This window comes from Myotis davidii, unplaced genomic scaffold (assembly GCF_000327345.1).
Source record: "Myotis davidii unplaced genomic scaffold, ASM32734v1 scaffold223, whole genome shotgun sequence".
Taxonomy (NCBI): domain Eukaryota; kingdom Metazoa; phylum Chordata; class Mammalia; order Chiroptera; family Vespertilionidae; genus Myotis; species Myotis davidii.
This window is the reverse complement of record NW_006294609.1, coordinates 791,611-805,723: the sequence shown is the minus strand read 5'-3', so window position 1 is coordinate 805,723 and position 14,113 is coordinate 791,611. Positions and strand designations below refer to the sequence as shown.

Genomic DNA, 14,113 nt, shown 5'->3' with positions numbered 1-14,113 from the left:
CTGCGCGCTCCCAATGCTTGCGGACCTTGGCCGAGCTGGGGCGGGGCCTGGACAGTAGTGCCCGAAAGGGGCGAGGCGTAAGGTCGGGATGGGAGGGGCAGGCCCGGGGGGAGGGCGGGGCTTAAGGGGTGAAGTGCCATTGGCTGGACAGAGAGGTGGGGCTCGGGGGTGTAACCTGAGCCGAAGGGCCGGCCCTAGGATCTTAGGGCGCCGGTGAGGGACGGGCGACCGGACCAAGTGGGACAGAAAGGGCGGGGCCCAGTGAAGCCGGAAAAATGCGGAGTGGCCCCGGGGTGGGGGGCAGGGTGGGAGGGAGCCAAGGGGGACGGACACGAAGGGTCTCGCCCCTTGCACATCTGCAGCCTGAGGTCCGGTCCATGGCCCAAGAGTGGGCCGGAAAGTGGCCTTTCCAGAAGGGCTGCGCCCTGGCTGAGTGCCTCCGTTTGTTAGAGCATCCTGCCGGGCACCAAAATGGTTCGGGTTCGATTTCAGGTCAGGGCCCAAGGATCAATGTTTCTCTCTCTCTCTCTCCCTTCTTTTCTAAAATCAATAAACATATCCTCGGGTGAAGATAAAAAAGTAAAAACAATTTTTAAGAAAAAGGACTGCAAAAAAAGGGATGAAGAAAACTGTCAGGACCCAACTTTGAGGAGGTGGAAAGGAGGATCGATGCTGTCAGGCACAGGTTGGTGTGGCTTCACTGGTAAAGGAAGTAGTAGCCTAAAGGAGTATCATGCCTACCCCCCTTCTTCCCCCCATAGATGTGGCTCTGGGATTGAGCTTCGAGCTATGAACCAGGTGGTCACGGTTTGATCCCTGGTCAAGGCACATGCCCGGTTGCAGGCTGGATCCCCCGTAGGGGATGTGCAGGAGGCAAGCAATCAATGATTCTCTATCATTGATGTTTCTATCTGCCTTCCTCTCTGGAATCAATCCTATCCTATATAATAAAAGGCTAATTAATATGCAAGTTGTCCCCTCCACCAGGAGTTCGACTAACCAGAGGTGGGCCTGGCCCACCAACTCCCCGTGACCCCTCCCCCATGCACGACGGGGCCTCTAGTAAAAATTTATTTAAAAATAAAAATAAGGAGTCATTTTAGAAAGACCCTGTAGTAAAGTTGGCCTCTGGAGGAAGGGCCCTGCCTACACAATGGGGGAGTAGGAGAAGGAACGCTGGGCACATCAGACCAGATCTGCATAGAATAAAGCCACTGGGGACAATGCTCTAAGTACTGACTTCATAGCTGTTATCTGGAACAAGTAGACTATGGGAGGGGACCCAGCAGATAAGTTGTTCTCAGTAGGAGAGAGGAGCAAGCTGTCCAAAGGACAACCAGCCAAGCACACAGGACCTGGCACAGGGTGTCAGGGCTGGAAAAGAGGGTGAAGGACCAGTGTGAGTCAGTTAAGCATTGGCTGTTGCAACAAAAAGTCCCTGGTTTGATTCCCAGTCAGGGCACATGCCTGATTTCGGGTTCGATCTCTGGTTGGGGTGCATGCCAGAGGTGATCAATCAATGTTTCTCTCTCACATCAATGTTTATCTCCCTCTCGCTCTCTCTCTAAAAAAAATAAAAATAAAAATAAAAAATTTTTTAAAAATAAAAAGAGGCCCTAGCCCAGCCATGGGCAAACTACGGCCCACAGGCCGGATCCGGCCCGTTTGAAATGAATAAAACTATTGAAAAAAAAGACCGTACCCTTTTATGTAATGATGTTTACTTTGAATTTATATTAGTTCACACAAACACTCCATCCATGCTTTTGTTCCGGCCCTCCGGTCCAGTTTAAGAACCGATTGTGGCCGAGTCAAAAAGTTTGCCCACCCCTGCCCTAGCTGGTTTGGCTCAGTGGATAGGGCGTCAGCTTCTGGACTGAAGGACCCACCCACTTCCTCAGGGTGGATATAGCTAAGGTTCAACCCAAGACTAGGCCAGACCTGCCTGCTCCTGCCCTTCAGGGTGTGGCCCCGAGGAGGTGCTAGACACAGCAGAGGCACTCCACTGCTGGCAGAAATTGGTCCCTGGCCAATGCTGACCTCTCCACTTGTACCATCCTCAGGGAGCATTCCAGGAACAGCTGATGGCACTCAAAGCAGGATCAAGGTCCAGCTTCTGTCCCAGCCCCAGATCTGCCCTAGGAGCCCAGACCCCCAAGAAGGAACACACAGCCAAGAGCAGAAATCCCTGCCAGTTGTCCCCACCAAAGCCACTATCAGAGAAGCAGGCTGGCGAAGTTTTGGAAGAGGAAAGTTAAGTCCAGGGAGGTGAAGAGTCCAGCTAAACCATTCAGGAGAGGGCAGAGTCCTGGCTTCCTAAAATCAGAGACCCTGGGCCTGGAGTCTTGGACCCACCTGATTCACCTTCACCCTGCTGCATGGCCCGCAGGTCACCTGTGTAGACAAAGGCAAGGACTTCCAAGACTGAAGGGGAAAAAATCAGGGACGTTTCTCCCCAGCTCCTTGCCTGTGGGTCACTGTGGCCTCTACCAAAGATCACTGCCTCTCTCAAGGTCACCCTCTCTATGCTATCCTTCCCAGGCTCCAATGATCATCCCTCCCTTTCTCCAGGAATGTGTGACTACTGTTGGGGTTTCCTACACTCTGCTCCCATCTTTGTAAGTTATGCCCTTATTACACCCTCAGACTGCCCCAACTGGATTATGTCCTGTTTCTGCTGGGACCTGGACTGATAGAACCACCTGCCCTGAATTGCCCAGGATTGCAGTCACAAGTCCCACCACTGGTCAAGCAGTCCTAGCTCCACATTTGGAGGCATGGGTAGACCAGGGTGTTCCCACAACCCCCTGCTACTTCCAGTCCCAGCCAAGTGTGAGGTCACTCTCTGTAGGCATTTGGTCTGCAGCCTACTGGCCAGCCTTCCAGAATTCTGAGTCCAAGGGGCTCAAGTCAGGACCTCATTACCCCAGATACTCCACCTTTATGACTTCACCCACTGAAGTCATCTGGGAGACAATGCTGAATGTTCCACCCCAGAGTCTGGGCCTCTAGGAGGCAGGGACAGCAGGCCAGGCCAGCCTAGAGGACTATCCGTCCACAGTGTAAATGAGGACACTGCTGGCCCATGTCTTGCAGGGATGTAGAGGGCAGCCTCAGAGACACTGGGTGCTCCTGGCACCATGGATGATGCTGCCATCCTCAAGCGACGAGGCTATATCATGGGGATAAATTTGGGAGAGGGCTCATACGCAAAAGTCAAATCCGCTTACTCTGAGCGCCTCAAGTTCAATGTGGCGGTCAAGATCATCGACCGCAAGAAAGCCCCCGCAGACTTCTTGGAGAAATTCCTTCCCCGGGAAATTGAGATTCTAACCATGCTAAACCACCGCTCCATCGTCAAGACCTATGAGATCTTTGAGACATCGGACGGCAAGGTCTATATTGTCATGGAGCTTGGGGTTCAGGGTGACCTCCTTGAATTCATCAAAACCCGGGGAGCCCTGCACGAAGATGATGCTCGCAAGAAGTTCCACCAGCTCTCCTCCGCCATCAAGTACTGCCATGACCTGGACATCGTCCACCGAGACCTCAAGTGTGAGAACCTTCTCCTTGACAAGGACTTCAACATCAAGCTGTCTGACTTTGGTTTCTCCAAGCGCTGCCTGCGGGATGATAGTGGCCGAATGGCACTGAGCAAGACCTTCTGTGGGTCGGCGGCATACGCGGCCCCCGAGGTCCTGCAGGGCATCCCCTACCAGCCCAAGGTCTATGACATCTGGAGCCTGGGCGTGATCCTCTACATCATGGTCTGTGGCTCCATGCCCTACGACGACTCCAATATCAAGAAGATGCTGCGCATCCAGAAGGAGCACCGCATTAACTTCCCGCGCTTCAAGAGCCTGACCAGTGAGTGCAAGGACCTCATCTACCGCATCCTGCAGCCCGACGTCAACCGGCGGCTGCACATCGACGAGATCCTCAGCCACTGCTGGGTGCAGCCCAAGGTCCGGGGCCTGTTCTCTGCAGCCATCATCGACGAGGGGGAGAGCTCAGGGGTCTGTGAGCCCTCAGGGGTCCATGAACCCCCGTGGGTCCCTGAGCCTGGCTCTGACAAGTCTGTCACCAACCTGGAGCCCCAGGAGGCACAGCCTGAAGTGAACCCAGAGTCACAAGCCAAGGAGGAGATTCTGCAAGAGGTGTTGAGGCCGTTGGATACCAGAAGCCCAGCCCCAACAGAGGGGCAACCGAGCAGGGACACTGTGGAAGGGGGCTCCCTGAAGCCTCCAGACACACACACCTAGTGAGCCTCTCACATGGCCCAGGGATGGGCAGGGAATGAGGCAGAGCTCATAGCTTCGAGCCTAAGCTCCAAAAAAAAAGCCAAGGGACAAGTCATTGAAGGAAGACAGTCCCGGACGAGCCATTATTTTCGTTTCTTTTCCCTCCCTTTGAACTTGGTAACCCACATGGTAAAAAAGCAATAAATAACTATATTAGTGCAGATTGTAAGGTGAATGTCTTTCCCCAGCTGACTGCGGTCGTCTAAGGAGAATATCCACCCCACTACACCCCAAGTTTGGAAGATATATCCTAGTGTGCCCAGCCATGACCATGACCTCAGGCCTTCAACCAGAGCACAGAGCTGAGTGCGGAAGATGCTGCTTCAAGAGGGAGGCTATGAGTGTGGTCCTGGGGGCGGGGGGACATGGAGAGCACAGGCCCAAGGAGGGCTGCCTGTACAAGGCTACTGGTGGGGAGGGGCCTGCGGAGGGCAGATGCACCAGCTTCAGACTCTCTTCATCTCCCCACCTTAAAGGGCAACTTAGTTTTTCTGCTTGGTCCACCAGGGCTTCTCCGTGTCCAGCAGGCTCCCAGTTCTCAATGGCGCCGAGTCACCCCACCCTGTGGCCAATGCCCCAGCTCAGGTGAAGCAGGAGGCTCTGCTGGACAGCCCAGCCACATTCCAGCCCACATGTCCCACAGCTGTGTGGCCTGGATCTCACCCTGTTCCCCTCTAGTCCCAGTCTGTCCCCAGGGTGATGCTCCCTGCCAGAGTGGATAAGCTGATACTGGTAAGAGACTAGACAGGTGTCCTCACAAGGCACGCCTGACCTCTGTGGCATCTTTGTCCCACAGCAGGAGCAGGCTTACACGTAACATCACCAACCACCGTGCTTTGCAGGGCTCTGCTTGGCCTTTTCTATGCAGTCCTCACCTCTGCTGCGATGGCCCTTTCCCTTCTCGCTCTGCACTCACTGACTTCTTGTGGACCTGCAGGGTTAACACACCAAGAGGGCAAGAGCCTCAGACTCACCCCACCCCGACACCTCCGTTTTAGGAAAACCTGAACCCCAGCCCGCTGGGAGAAGTGAGACCCCATGAGTGTCCCAGACCTGCCCTCTGCAACCCTCCCCAGTTAGTCCACTGCTCTGCCTGGCTCCGCCCTCCCCACAGCCCCCTTTCCCACGGTATTCTCATATACCCTGCCATTGCCTCCCACAGCACCCAGCCTGGCTCCCTCTGCTGAGGGAAGGATCCCAGTGTCTAGCCTTGGAGGTCCTCCCAGGTCTGACCTCTTCCTGGCCGCCCAGCCTCTTCCCTCACCCCTACCCCACACATACATTTTATAATCATCCCTGCAGACCTTGTCTCTCTCTCCAGGCTCAGCTGAGGGGCCATGGCCTCCACAAGGCCTCCTGGGGGCCCCTACAGCACTCAGCAGCCAGCCACTGAGCTCCACCAGGCAGGCCAGTGAGTGCCCAGGGTCCAGGCACAGAACAGGCCTTGAGTAAGACTGGAGCAGTCCCCCAATTTTTTAGTGAGGACTGCAGGCTCTAGGAGCCCAGCCATGCAGCTTGGCTGATGGTGGAATGCAATTACAGTGTACACTTGAGTGGGAACTGACATAGGGACATCCCGAGAGGCTCCTGAGTTGCCTCCTCTCTGTCCTCTCTGCAGCCTGCTGCAGTCCTCTAGGCAGCGGGCAGTGTGCGGCAAGAGGGCCTGGAATCTCACTGCAGCCCGGCGAGGAGGTGAGCCTGGGTAGGAGGGCTGCGGGAAGGAGCACCTACTGTGTGCTTTGCAAGTGGGGAAATAGCTCAGAGAGGGGAGACTTCTTGACTGAAGCCACACCTCCCCAGGTGGCCTCACTGGGCTCAACCCTGGCATAGACCTCCTCAGTGACTCTTTCACAAAGGTTTTAGGATCAAGACCCTCAACATGGAAGCTGTGTTGCCCTGACCGGTTTGGCTCAGTGGATAAAGCATTGGCCTGAGGACTCAAGGGTCCCAGGTTCGATTCCGGTCAAGGGCATGTACCTTGGTTGCAGGCACATCCCCAGTAGGGAGTGTGCAGGAGGCAGCTGATTGATGTTTCTCTCTCATCAGTTTCTGACTCTTTCTCCCTTCTTCTCTGTAAAAAAATCAATAAAATATATTAAAAACAAAAATAAAGAACATGGATATTGTGACCCACAGTGCTCGCTCCCGCCCCTGCACTCTCAACCACATCATGTGCATTAGAGGTCCTTGTCCTCCTCCTCCTCCATCTGGCTAACTCCTAAGACCTCAGCCTTCCCATCCTCCCCAAGTCCCATCCCCAATTCTGTCCTCACAACTCCATGTTCCCAGCATCAAAGCACAGTCACTACTGGGCATTCCCATTCATTGGTGGGACACTGAACCTCCTGGGCTTCAGGAAGGCCTAAGTTGTTTCTAGTTCACCAATGCATCCCAGCACCTAGAACGGACCCTCAAATGCCTATGGGGTGAATGGACAAATGGGGGGCCACATTTATGGAGAAAACCAAAGCTCAGAAGTGACCTTCCCAGAGCCGACAGGTCTCTGACCCACAGGACTGCCGGTTGAGACTTCCGCTGGAGGTCCTCTGGTCCAACCTAACACTCCACCCCCAACACACCAGGAGTCCCTGCCTCCTCGTGCACATCTTGGGCAAAGCTGCTGCTCCACATCCCTGCATGATGCTGAGACCTGCCTCCACCACGTCTTCCAAGCACCAAAGAAGCCCCACTGTCCAGAAAAGAGCAGGGTAAGGGGCAGAGAATCCACAACATGGGTGCGTGGATCAGTCAAGAATGAAGACATCCATGAGCACTCCGGATAGAACATTTGGGGCACAGGAGAAAGTGGGGCTGGGGTCATCCTCACTCAGCTGTGAGGACAGAACTGGGTCATGGCCTGCATATCCTCACAACCAGCCCCTGCTGGGACACAAAGGAGTGAGTACTGGTCAGTTAGGCCAAAAAGATACCTCAGGAGAAAGGGAGCCCCCAGGGGGGCCTGGCTGCTGGAGGGCAGTCACCACTGTGGGCTCATCCTGCTGGGACCAGTCATTCCTGCCTGGCGCCTGGACTCTGGCTGTCCTGCCACTGCCACCTTCCACATGGGCCTCCAGACACATGCTCCAAGTGAATCCATAGAGCTGTGCTCTGGGCAACATGTTACACCTGCCTGCCACGTCTTGCCCCTTGTCACCTGGTGGATGGAGCGGTGTTGATCCTCTGCATACCGGCTCCACTGTCAGCCCCTGACCACCCACACAGAAGCAGGTCTTCCTTCGTCTCCCCTGAACACAGAGTACATGGCACACCTGTCCTGACAACTTGCTACGTGTGGGCACGGGATGCCTGTGACAGGAAACCAATGAACAGCAGGGCTTTCAAACTACCTAAGGCGTATACAGGAGGCCACATGTTCCAAAGCAGAACTCCATACACGTGCCCTGAAATAAGGTTTTCACATTGTTTCCAGGCGCAAAGGACAGTTTCAGAGACGCAAACAATGCTTTCCCAGGGTTCCAACAGCTGCGGCGTGCCACTCCTCACAAAGGCCCACACTGACATAATCCACCCAGGTGCTTGCTCCTAACAGGGTGCTGGCTCTCAGCACCCCAGAACCTCCAGCACCCAGGCTCCGCCCAGGCCCTGCCCAATCACTGACCAGCACACTGGCCCGTTGTCTCCCTCTGTCGCCCAGAACCCCCAGGCCCACCCTAGTCCAGCCTCCTATTGCCTGGTCAAAGGTACTGACCTCCACTCGCCCCAAAGCCTAGTCTCTATGCTGCCATCGCAAAATGTGACTTGGGCCACAGCTCTTCTTGCCCTGCGCCCTGCAATGGCTGCTCATCCCTCAGGGAAGGGCCCCCACTTACCTTTTCCTTTTCCCCCCACCTCCCTCCTGTCTGTGGGACTCAGCCATTCCCAGAACAAGCCCTCTCCTCTCAGGCTCTTTCCTACCTGGATGCCTATCACCTCCTCTACCTGACTCTCAACCCATCCTCCAGGCCTGCCCCAGTCCTCAGATCACATCTGCCAGTCTGGGGCCTGCAGCATCCCAGAGCCTGCCCGGCCTTCCACCCCTGCTCACTACACGTCCTGCTCACTACAGCACTCACCCACCCAGCCCTCTACCCTAAACAGAAGTTGCACTTGTCCACTAAGTTTAGAACCACCGCCAGCCTGGCCAGATCAGAGCAGTCCCTCCCAGACACCGCCAGTTCTGAGGACACAAGCCATAGATGGAGTTTTCTTCACACACCCAAGAAGCTGCAGGAAACTAACCCTAGTGAGACAGGAACTAACCCAGGGTCAGTCCCGACAGCCAGGAAAGGAAAACTAGCATGGGACTCTCATTCCTGGGCAGCCCCCACCTTCGGCCTGACTCGTGACAGGGAAGCCCCAGCAAGGAGGAGCAGGGACGGTTACCACAGTCCTAGGTGCTGGCTCCCTTAAGTGGGTGGGGCATAGGCACTCCTGCCACGCCAGCTGGCTTCCAGGGTTCCAGGGGCCCTGTTCCCCCCGGCCCAGTTCCCACTTCCGGCTGCCTGGCTTTATGACTTCACATGCTGAAGTCACGTGGAGATAATGCTGAGCATTCCACTAGTCCAGGGCAGCCCAGCCAGACGGCTCCCCACACAGTAAATGAGGACAATGCCTGCTGGCCCACGTGGGGAGGGGATGTAGAGGGCAGTGGCGCCCGCCACTCCTGGCACCATGGATGATGCTGCGGTCCTAAGAAAAAAGGGTTACATCGTGGGTATCAATCTTGGCAAGGGCTCCTACGCAAAAGTCAAATCAGCCTACTCTGAGCGCCTCAAGTTCAATGTGGCGGTCAAAATCATTGACCGCAAGAAAACGCCCTCCGACTTTGTGGAGAGATTCCTTCCTCGGGAGATGGACATCCTGGCGACTGTCAATCATCGCTCCATCATCAAGACCTACGAGATCTTCGAGACCTCAGATGGGCGAATCTACATTGTCATGGAGCTTGGGGTCCAGGGCGACCTCCTCGAGTTCATCAAGTGCCGGGGAGCCCTGCATGAGGATGTGGCACGCAAGATGTTCCGCCAGCTCTCCTCCGCCGTCAAGTACTGCCACGACCTGGACGTCGTCCACCGAGACCTCAAGTGTGAGAACCTTCTCCTTGACAAGGACTTCAACATCAAGCTGTCCGACTTCGGCTTCTCGAAGCGCTGCCTGAGAGACTGCAGCGGGCGCATCATCCTCAGCAAGACCTTCTGTGGGTCGGCGGCCTACGCGGCCCCCGAGGTCCTGCAGGGCATCCCCTACCAGCCCAAGGTCTATGACATCTGGAGCCTGGGCGTGATCCTCTACATCATGGTCTGTGGCTCCATGCCCTACGACGACTCCAATATCAAGAAGATGCTGCGCATCCAGAAGGAGCACCGCGTGGACTTCCCGCGCTCCAAGAACCTGACGGGTGAGTGCAAGGACCTCATCTACCGCATCCTGCAGCCCGACGTCAACCGGCGGCTGCACATCGATGAGATCCTCAGCCACTCGTGGCTGCAGCCCCCCAAGCCCAAAGCCATGTCTTCCGCCTCCTTCAAGAAGGATGGCGAGGGCAAGTATCGGGCCGACTGCAAACTGGACACGCGGCCAGGCTCGTGCCCCGAGCACCGGCCTGAGCACCGGCCCGAGCACCGGCCCGAGCACCGGCCCGAGCACAAGCTGGGGGCCAAAACCCAGCACCGGCTGCATGTGGTGCCCGAGAATGAGGACAAAATGGAGGACAGGCTGGCCGAGACCTCCAAGGCAAAAGAACACCATGTCTCCGGAGCCGGAGCCGAGATGGGGAAGGCAAGTACCTAGGGTGCAGATGGCTGGGGGGCGTGGTGCACAGTGGCGCCCACGTAAACTAAGTAGGCAGGTAGGAGCTGAAGAAGGCACAGGTGCAAGGAACAAGTAAAATCTGTCAATTAAACCACTATTTTGATTACGTTCTGTTAGCTTTCCTCTACTTGGTAGCAGACATTAATGACTAACCAGCAAATAAACCACAAAGTGTAAACAAGCATTGAGAGTGCCCCCTGAGGCGTCTTTCTCTCCGGGACTCGGCCAACCACCCTCCTTGCGGCGCAGCGTCTCCAGCATAGGGGTCCGGGGACCGGGGCTCAGGCACAGGTTCTCACGGGGAGGCCTGTGGACAAGGAGATTGCAGCCATGGACCATCTTGCCAGGCTCCCCCTGGTCTCCCTGACTTGCCGGTGCCCAGAGCCTCCAGGGCTCGCCAGGTGCATGTTTCCCCCACCTCGGGTGCAGCACAGCACTCTCTGACCCCATCCCACTTCCTCATACAGCCCTTCCTCCAAGTTTTCCTCCCCGTCCCTCCTCTCGCCCCTGGAGGACCCCCTTCATCCTCCAGGCAGGCAACCCCAGCCAAGACCTCTGACCTGCACCCCCTCCACTGCATCCTGGTCACCCCACACAGCAGCCCTATTTTGTCACCCAGGGCACACTCCCAACAGGCCAGCCACGTGCTGGAAGTGGTCAGCACCTGGCCTTAGGTGGCCCTGACTGGACTTCTCTCTGCATCTCACTCACGCCCGCTCAGACCTCTGCTTTCCCATTTCCTGGGGGAACCCCTAGGCCCAAGGCCACTCTACCCCATGCGGGAAAAGTATCAAAACCCACACTTTGCAATCCCAGACCTTGGTCCAAGCTCACTCGCTAAGCCCACCCCAATCCCCTTGGTGGGTCACAGGGCACAGCCAGGACTTGGCCCCTGGGGTTTGCAGGAACTCACCGTCGAGGAGTGTAGGCTGGCGGTGTCCAGAAGGCAGCAGGCCCTGCACCAGCCTCCGGAGGCTACTGGCACTCAGAAGGGCAGAAGAGGACCAATGCAGGAGAACTCAAGAAGATGGCCTAGCGCAAGGGCTGGGTGTGCTCAAAGCAGGACTCCAGTCTGAGGGGTTCCAGGTTGCCTCCCTGAGCAGCGAGCCCCCAAGGGCACAATCTGACCCCACTTGAGGCAGAAGAGACCCATTTGGCAAGCAGCCATGGTCTTGGGCCCCCCAACTCCATGTGAAGCAGCTGGTCCTAGACCTTCTGGGGATTGGGCACCAATACACTCAGACTGCCAAGCCAGTGCTGGCAGGTGGTATAAATGGCGCTGCATGAGGCAGGCCCCATTGCTTGACACTGTGGCCCAGGTTACTGTTACCTGGGGCTACAACTGGTGGGAGTGACGAGTGAGATTGGAGCATGGGGGAGCTGGGGAGGGGGCAGGAAGATGGAGACAGCCCTGCCCATCTGAGCTAGAAACCAGGTGCTCAGAAGTCATGGTGAAGCCACTGGGAAGGAACCTCACACAGGAGTGTGGCCTGACACCTACGTAGGACCCATGCAGCCCTGAGCCCAGAGCTCCAGGTGAACCCTAGAGGCTGAATTCCCAAGGGCTCCGTCCTTCCCTCAGAGGAACAGAATTTGAGGTGGGAGTCACAGGGGAACAATATGCTGTGAGCATGGCTGGGGTTTTAAGGCCAGGAGTGCCACAGAATGCAATTCAGGTGGCAACAGGAAAGGTGAGACACCTACCCCTCCAAGCGATCTTCTCCCATAATCCTGAGACCTCGATGCAAGCAAAGGGACAGCCCTGCAGACTGTGCTGTGTGTTCTTTAATTCCTGTTAAATAGAAACGGGCAGGGGTTCCATAGAAAAAGTACCCGCAAAGCCCTGGGATGCATCCAAGGGCCATGGGGTGGGTCCTGTGCCAGCCTGGCTGTGACATGGCACCTTTCTTCTGTGGCTCCTGGGACAGTCACTGCTTTTGGCCCGGGCCTGGGTCCCCAAAAGGCCGGAGTCCTCTGCAGAATGGACAGCTGCCCTGCAGGCTCCACAAATATCCCATGAGCCCAGCCCGGGCCTGTCCCTAGAAGAAGTCTGAGGCTTTGCGCCGGGCAGGGAGCTGCAGCAGGTTGTCTGTGATGGAGGCCGGGTCCTGGCTGAGGGGGGTGCGTGTGGCCGAGCCAGGAGCTGGTGTGCTCGTCGGGGTCTGGGGCCCGCCGGCCGGGGTCTTGAGGTGGGCTGAGCGTGCTGGGGACGGTGTGTAGCTGGCCCGCAGGGCCCGGTCTGTGTACTTGTTGGCTGTTCTGCTCACAAGGCGCTGCAGGGCTGGGGACATGGCGGGGCTCAGGCCTTTGGGGGTGAGGCTGGGATAGAGGGGTGAGCAAGAGAGGTAGATTAGGCCTGGTGGGGCACCGCCAACAATAGGGCCTGCCACAGCTCCATAGGAAGACACATGGGAGACTCGTGGTCATTCTGGGCTGAGGACCTCAGTGACCTGGCATACAAGTGTGGCCAAACTTGAGGTGGAGTGCTGGTGCTGCCCTTGGCCATGGGGCTGGGCAGACCCCAATTTTCTCTAAGGGGAATGATGACGTCCATGATCACAGGTGTGACAAGAGCTCACAGTGGGGCAACAGGCCTTACAGTACCTTTGAGGGATGTGCCTGAGAGGTTGAAGAAAAAAACGAAGGGGGCCCCCACAGCCCGGTTCATACAGGGCCTCACTCCGGGCCAGGGAGCTACCACAGGACCCATCGAAGGACACCTGGGACTGCCCTGAAGACCGGATGTCCACAATGCTGGGGGTGGGGTTGAGTGGGAGCAGGGAGAAACCCCGCGAGGGTCAGACAGCCCTCACCTGGCCAGGTTCTCCGTCACTCTCCGCAAGGCCTCCTGCTTCTTGGCCCGGTTCTTGGCAGCAGCCTCGTTGGCCATCTTCAGCCCCAGCCGCTCCCTGCGGCCCGGCTCCAAGATCTACAAAGTCGGTGTGTGGGTGCTCACTGAGCTGGACAGCCCCTCACTGCTGGAGGGCTGACTCCTCCCATGGCCCCCACCGTCTCAACAACCCAACATCACCTCTCCTAAAGGCCCCTGAAGGCCTCCAACCGGCTAGCCCAGTGGTCGGCAAACTGCGGCTCGCGAGCCACATGTGGCTCGCGAGCCGCAGTTTGCCGACCACTGGCCTAGGCCAAACGGCTCCCCTGTCATCATGGTGCTCTCAAAGCCAGCACTGCTGAGTTAGGAACCTCACAATCTTTTAGAAAAGAGGGTCTTGTTTTAATCTGCTTCCCTCTGATTATCTTTCTGTCTTACCAACTTTCTGTCTTTCTTTTGAGAACTTCCCAAAATGTGTCCTTGGCCTATTTTTCTAACAAGGTGCTTACCTTGGTTTTTTTGTTTGTTTAGCTTTGTTTACTTATTAGAGGCCTGGTGCACGAATTTGTGCACAGGCGGGGTCCCTCAGCCTTACCAGCCATCAGGGCTAATCGGGGCCATCTCACCCAGTCTTTTGTACCTTAAAATCATATTAAATATTGACCACTATTTTCTTCTCATTGTTTTATACTTATTGTTTTCCTACTTAACTTTTCCAAGTTTCTGGAATACAATCTGCTATACAGATTAAGGACTTAGTTTACTTCATTTCCAAATTACTACTTAGCACAATTTGAGTTACCATCTCTAACACACCCTAAATTCTGACTTGAACTGAGGTTTGTTTCAAAATTTTTCTTCTTTTCTATTGACCTGTGGGTTCTAGGACCAGTGACACTCTTCTGACAGATCTATTGCTTTAGTATCGGACAGCACAGGCTCCTGTCTTTCCTCTCTCAAATTTTCCTTGCAACCCAGAAAAATGTCAAAACCGAGATATGAAAAACCTGTGCACGTACTGTCTAGACAGGCTACCTCTCTGAACTATCAAGGCAACATGAACTGTACTACACTGGGGAGGCCACACGGCAGAGCCCACACCCTCGGGGGCGTGGAGGGGGGGAGGGCAGTCAGTGTTCTCCTGTGGTTTCTTTGAAAACTAAGTTACTCC

The 14,113-nt window shown here is 56.0% G+C and overlaps 3 protein-coding genes across 3 annotated transcripts in view; 2 read left to right on the top strand and 1 right to left on the bottom strand.

Moving 5' to 3' along the window:
- The first annotated feature begins 1,803 nt into the window (after window positions 1–1,803).
- On the top strand, window positions 1,804–4,465 carry TSSK1B (testis specific serine kinase 1B). Its single transcript, XM_015567298.1, has one exon. It carries the CDS (start codon window positions 3,141–3,143, stop codon window positions 4,260–4,262), a length of 1,122 nt encoding a protein of 373 aa, XP_015422784.1. The 5' UTR covers window positions 1,804–3,140; the 3' UTR covers window positions 4,263–4,465.
- Window positions 4,466–6,361: 1,896 nt separating this feature from the next.
- Window positions 6,362–10,414, top strand: TSSK2 (testis specific serine kinase 2). The gene has a single exon (XM_015567299.1). It carries the CDS (start codon window positions 8,973–8,975, stop codon window positions 10,089–10,091), a length of 1,119 nt encoding a protein of 372 aa, XP_015422785.1. The 5' UTR covers window positions 6,362–8,972; the 3' UTR covers window positions 10,092–10,414.
- Window positions 10,415–11,877: 1,463 nt separating this feature from the next.
- The window catches only part of DGCR14 (DiGeorge syndrome critical region gene 14), an 8,505-nt gene continuing 6,269 nt past the window's right edge, over window positions 11,878–14,113 (bottom strand). The window contains exons 9-10 of the mRNA XM_006768836.2: window positions 12,926–13,041; window positions 11,878–12,431 (exon numbers count right to left, since the gene is read on the bottom strand). Of these exons, the coding sequence (XP_006768899.1) occupies window positions 12,152–12,431; window positions 12,926–13,041 (396 nt within the window). The 3' untranslated portion in view covers window positions 11,878–12,151. The remainder of the gene's footprint in view (window positions 12,432–12,925; window positions 13,042–14,113) is intronic.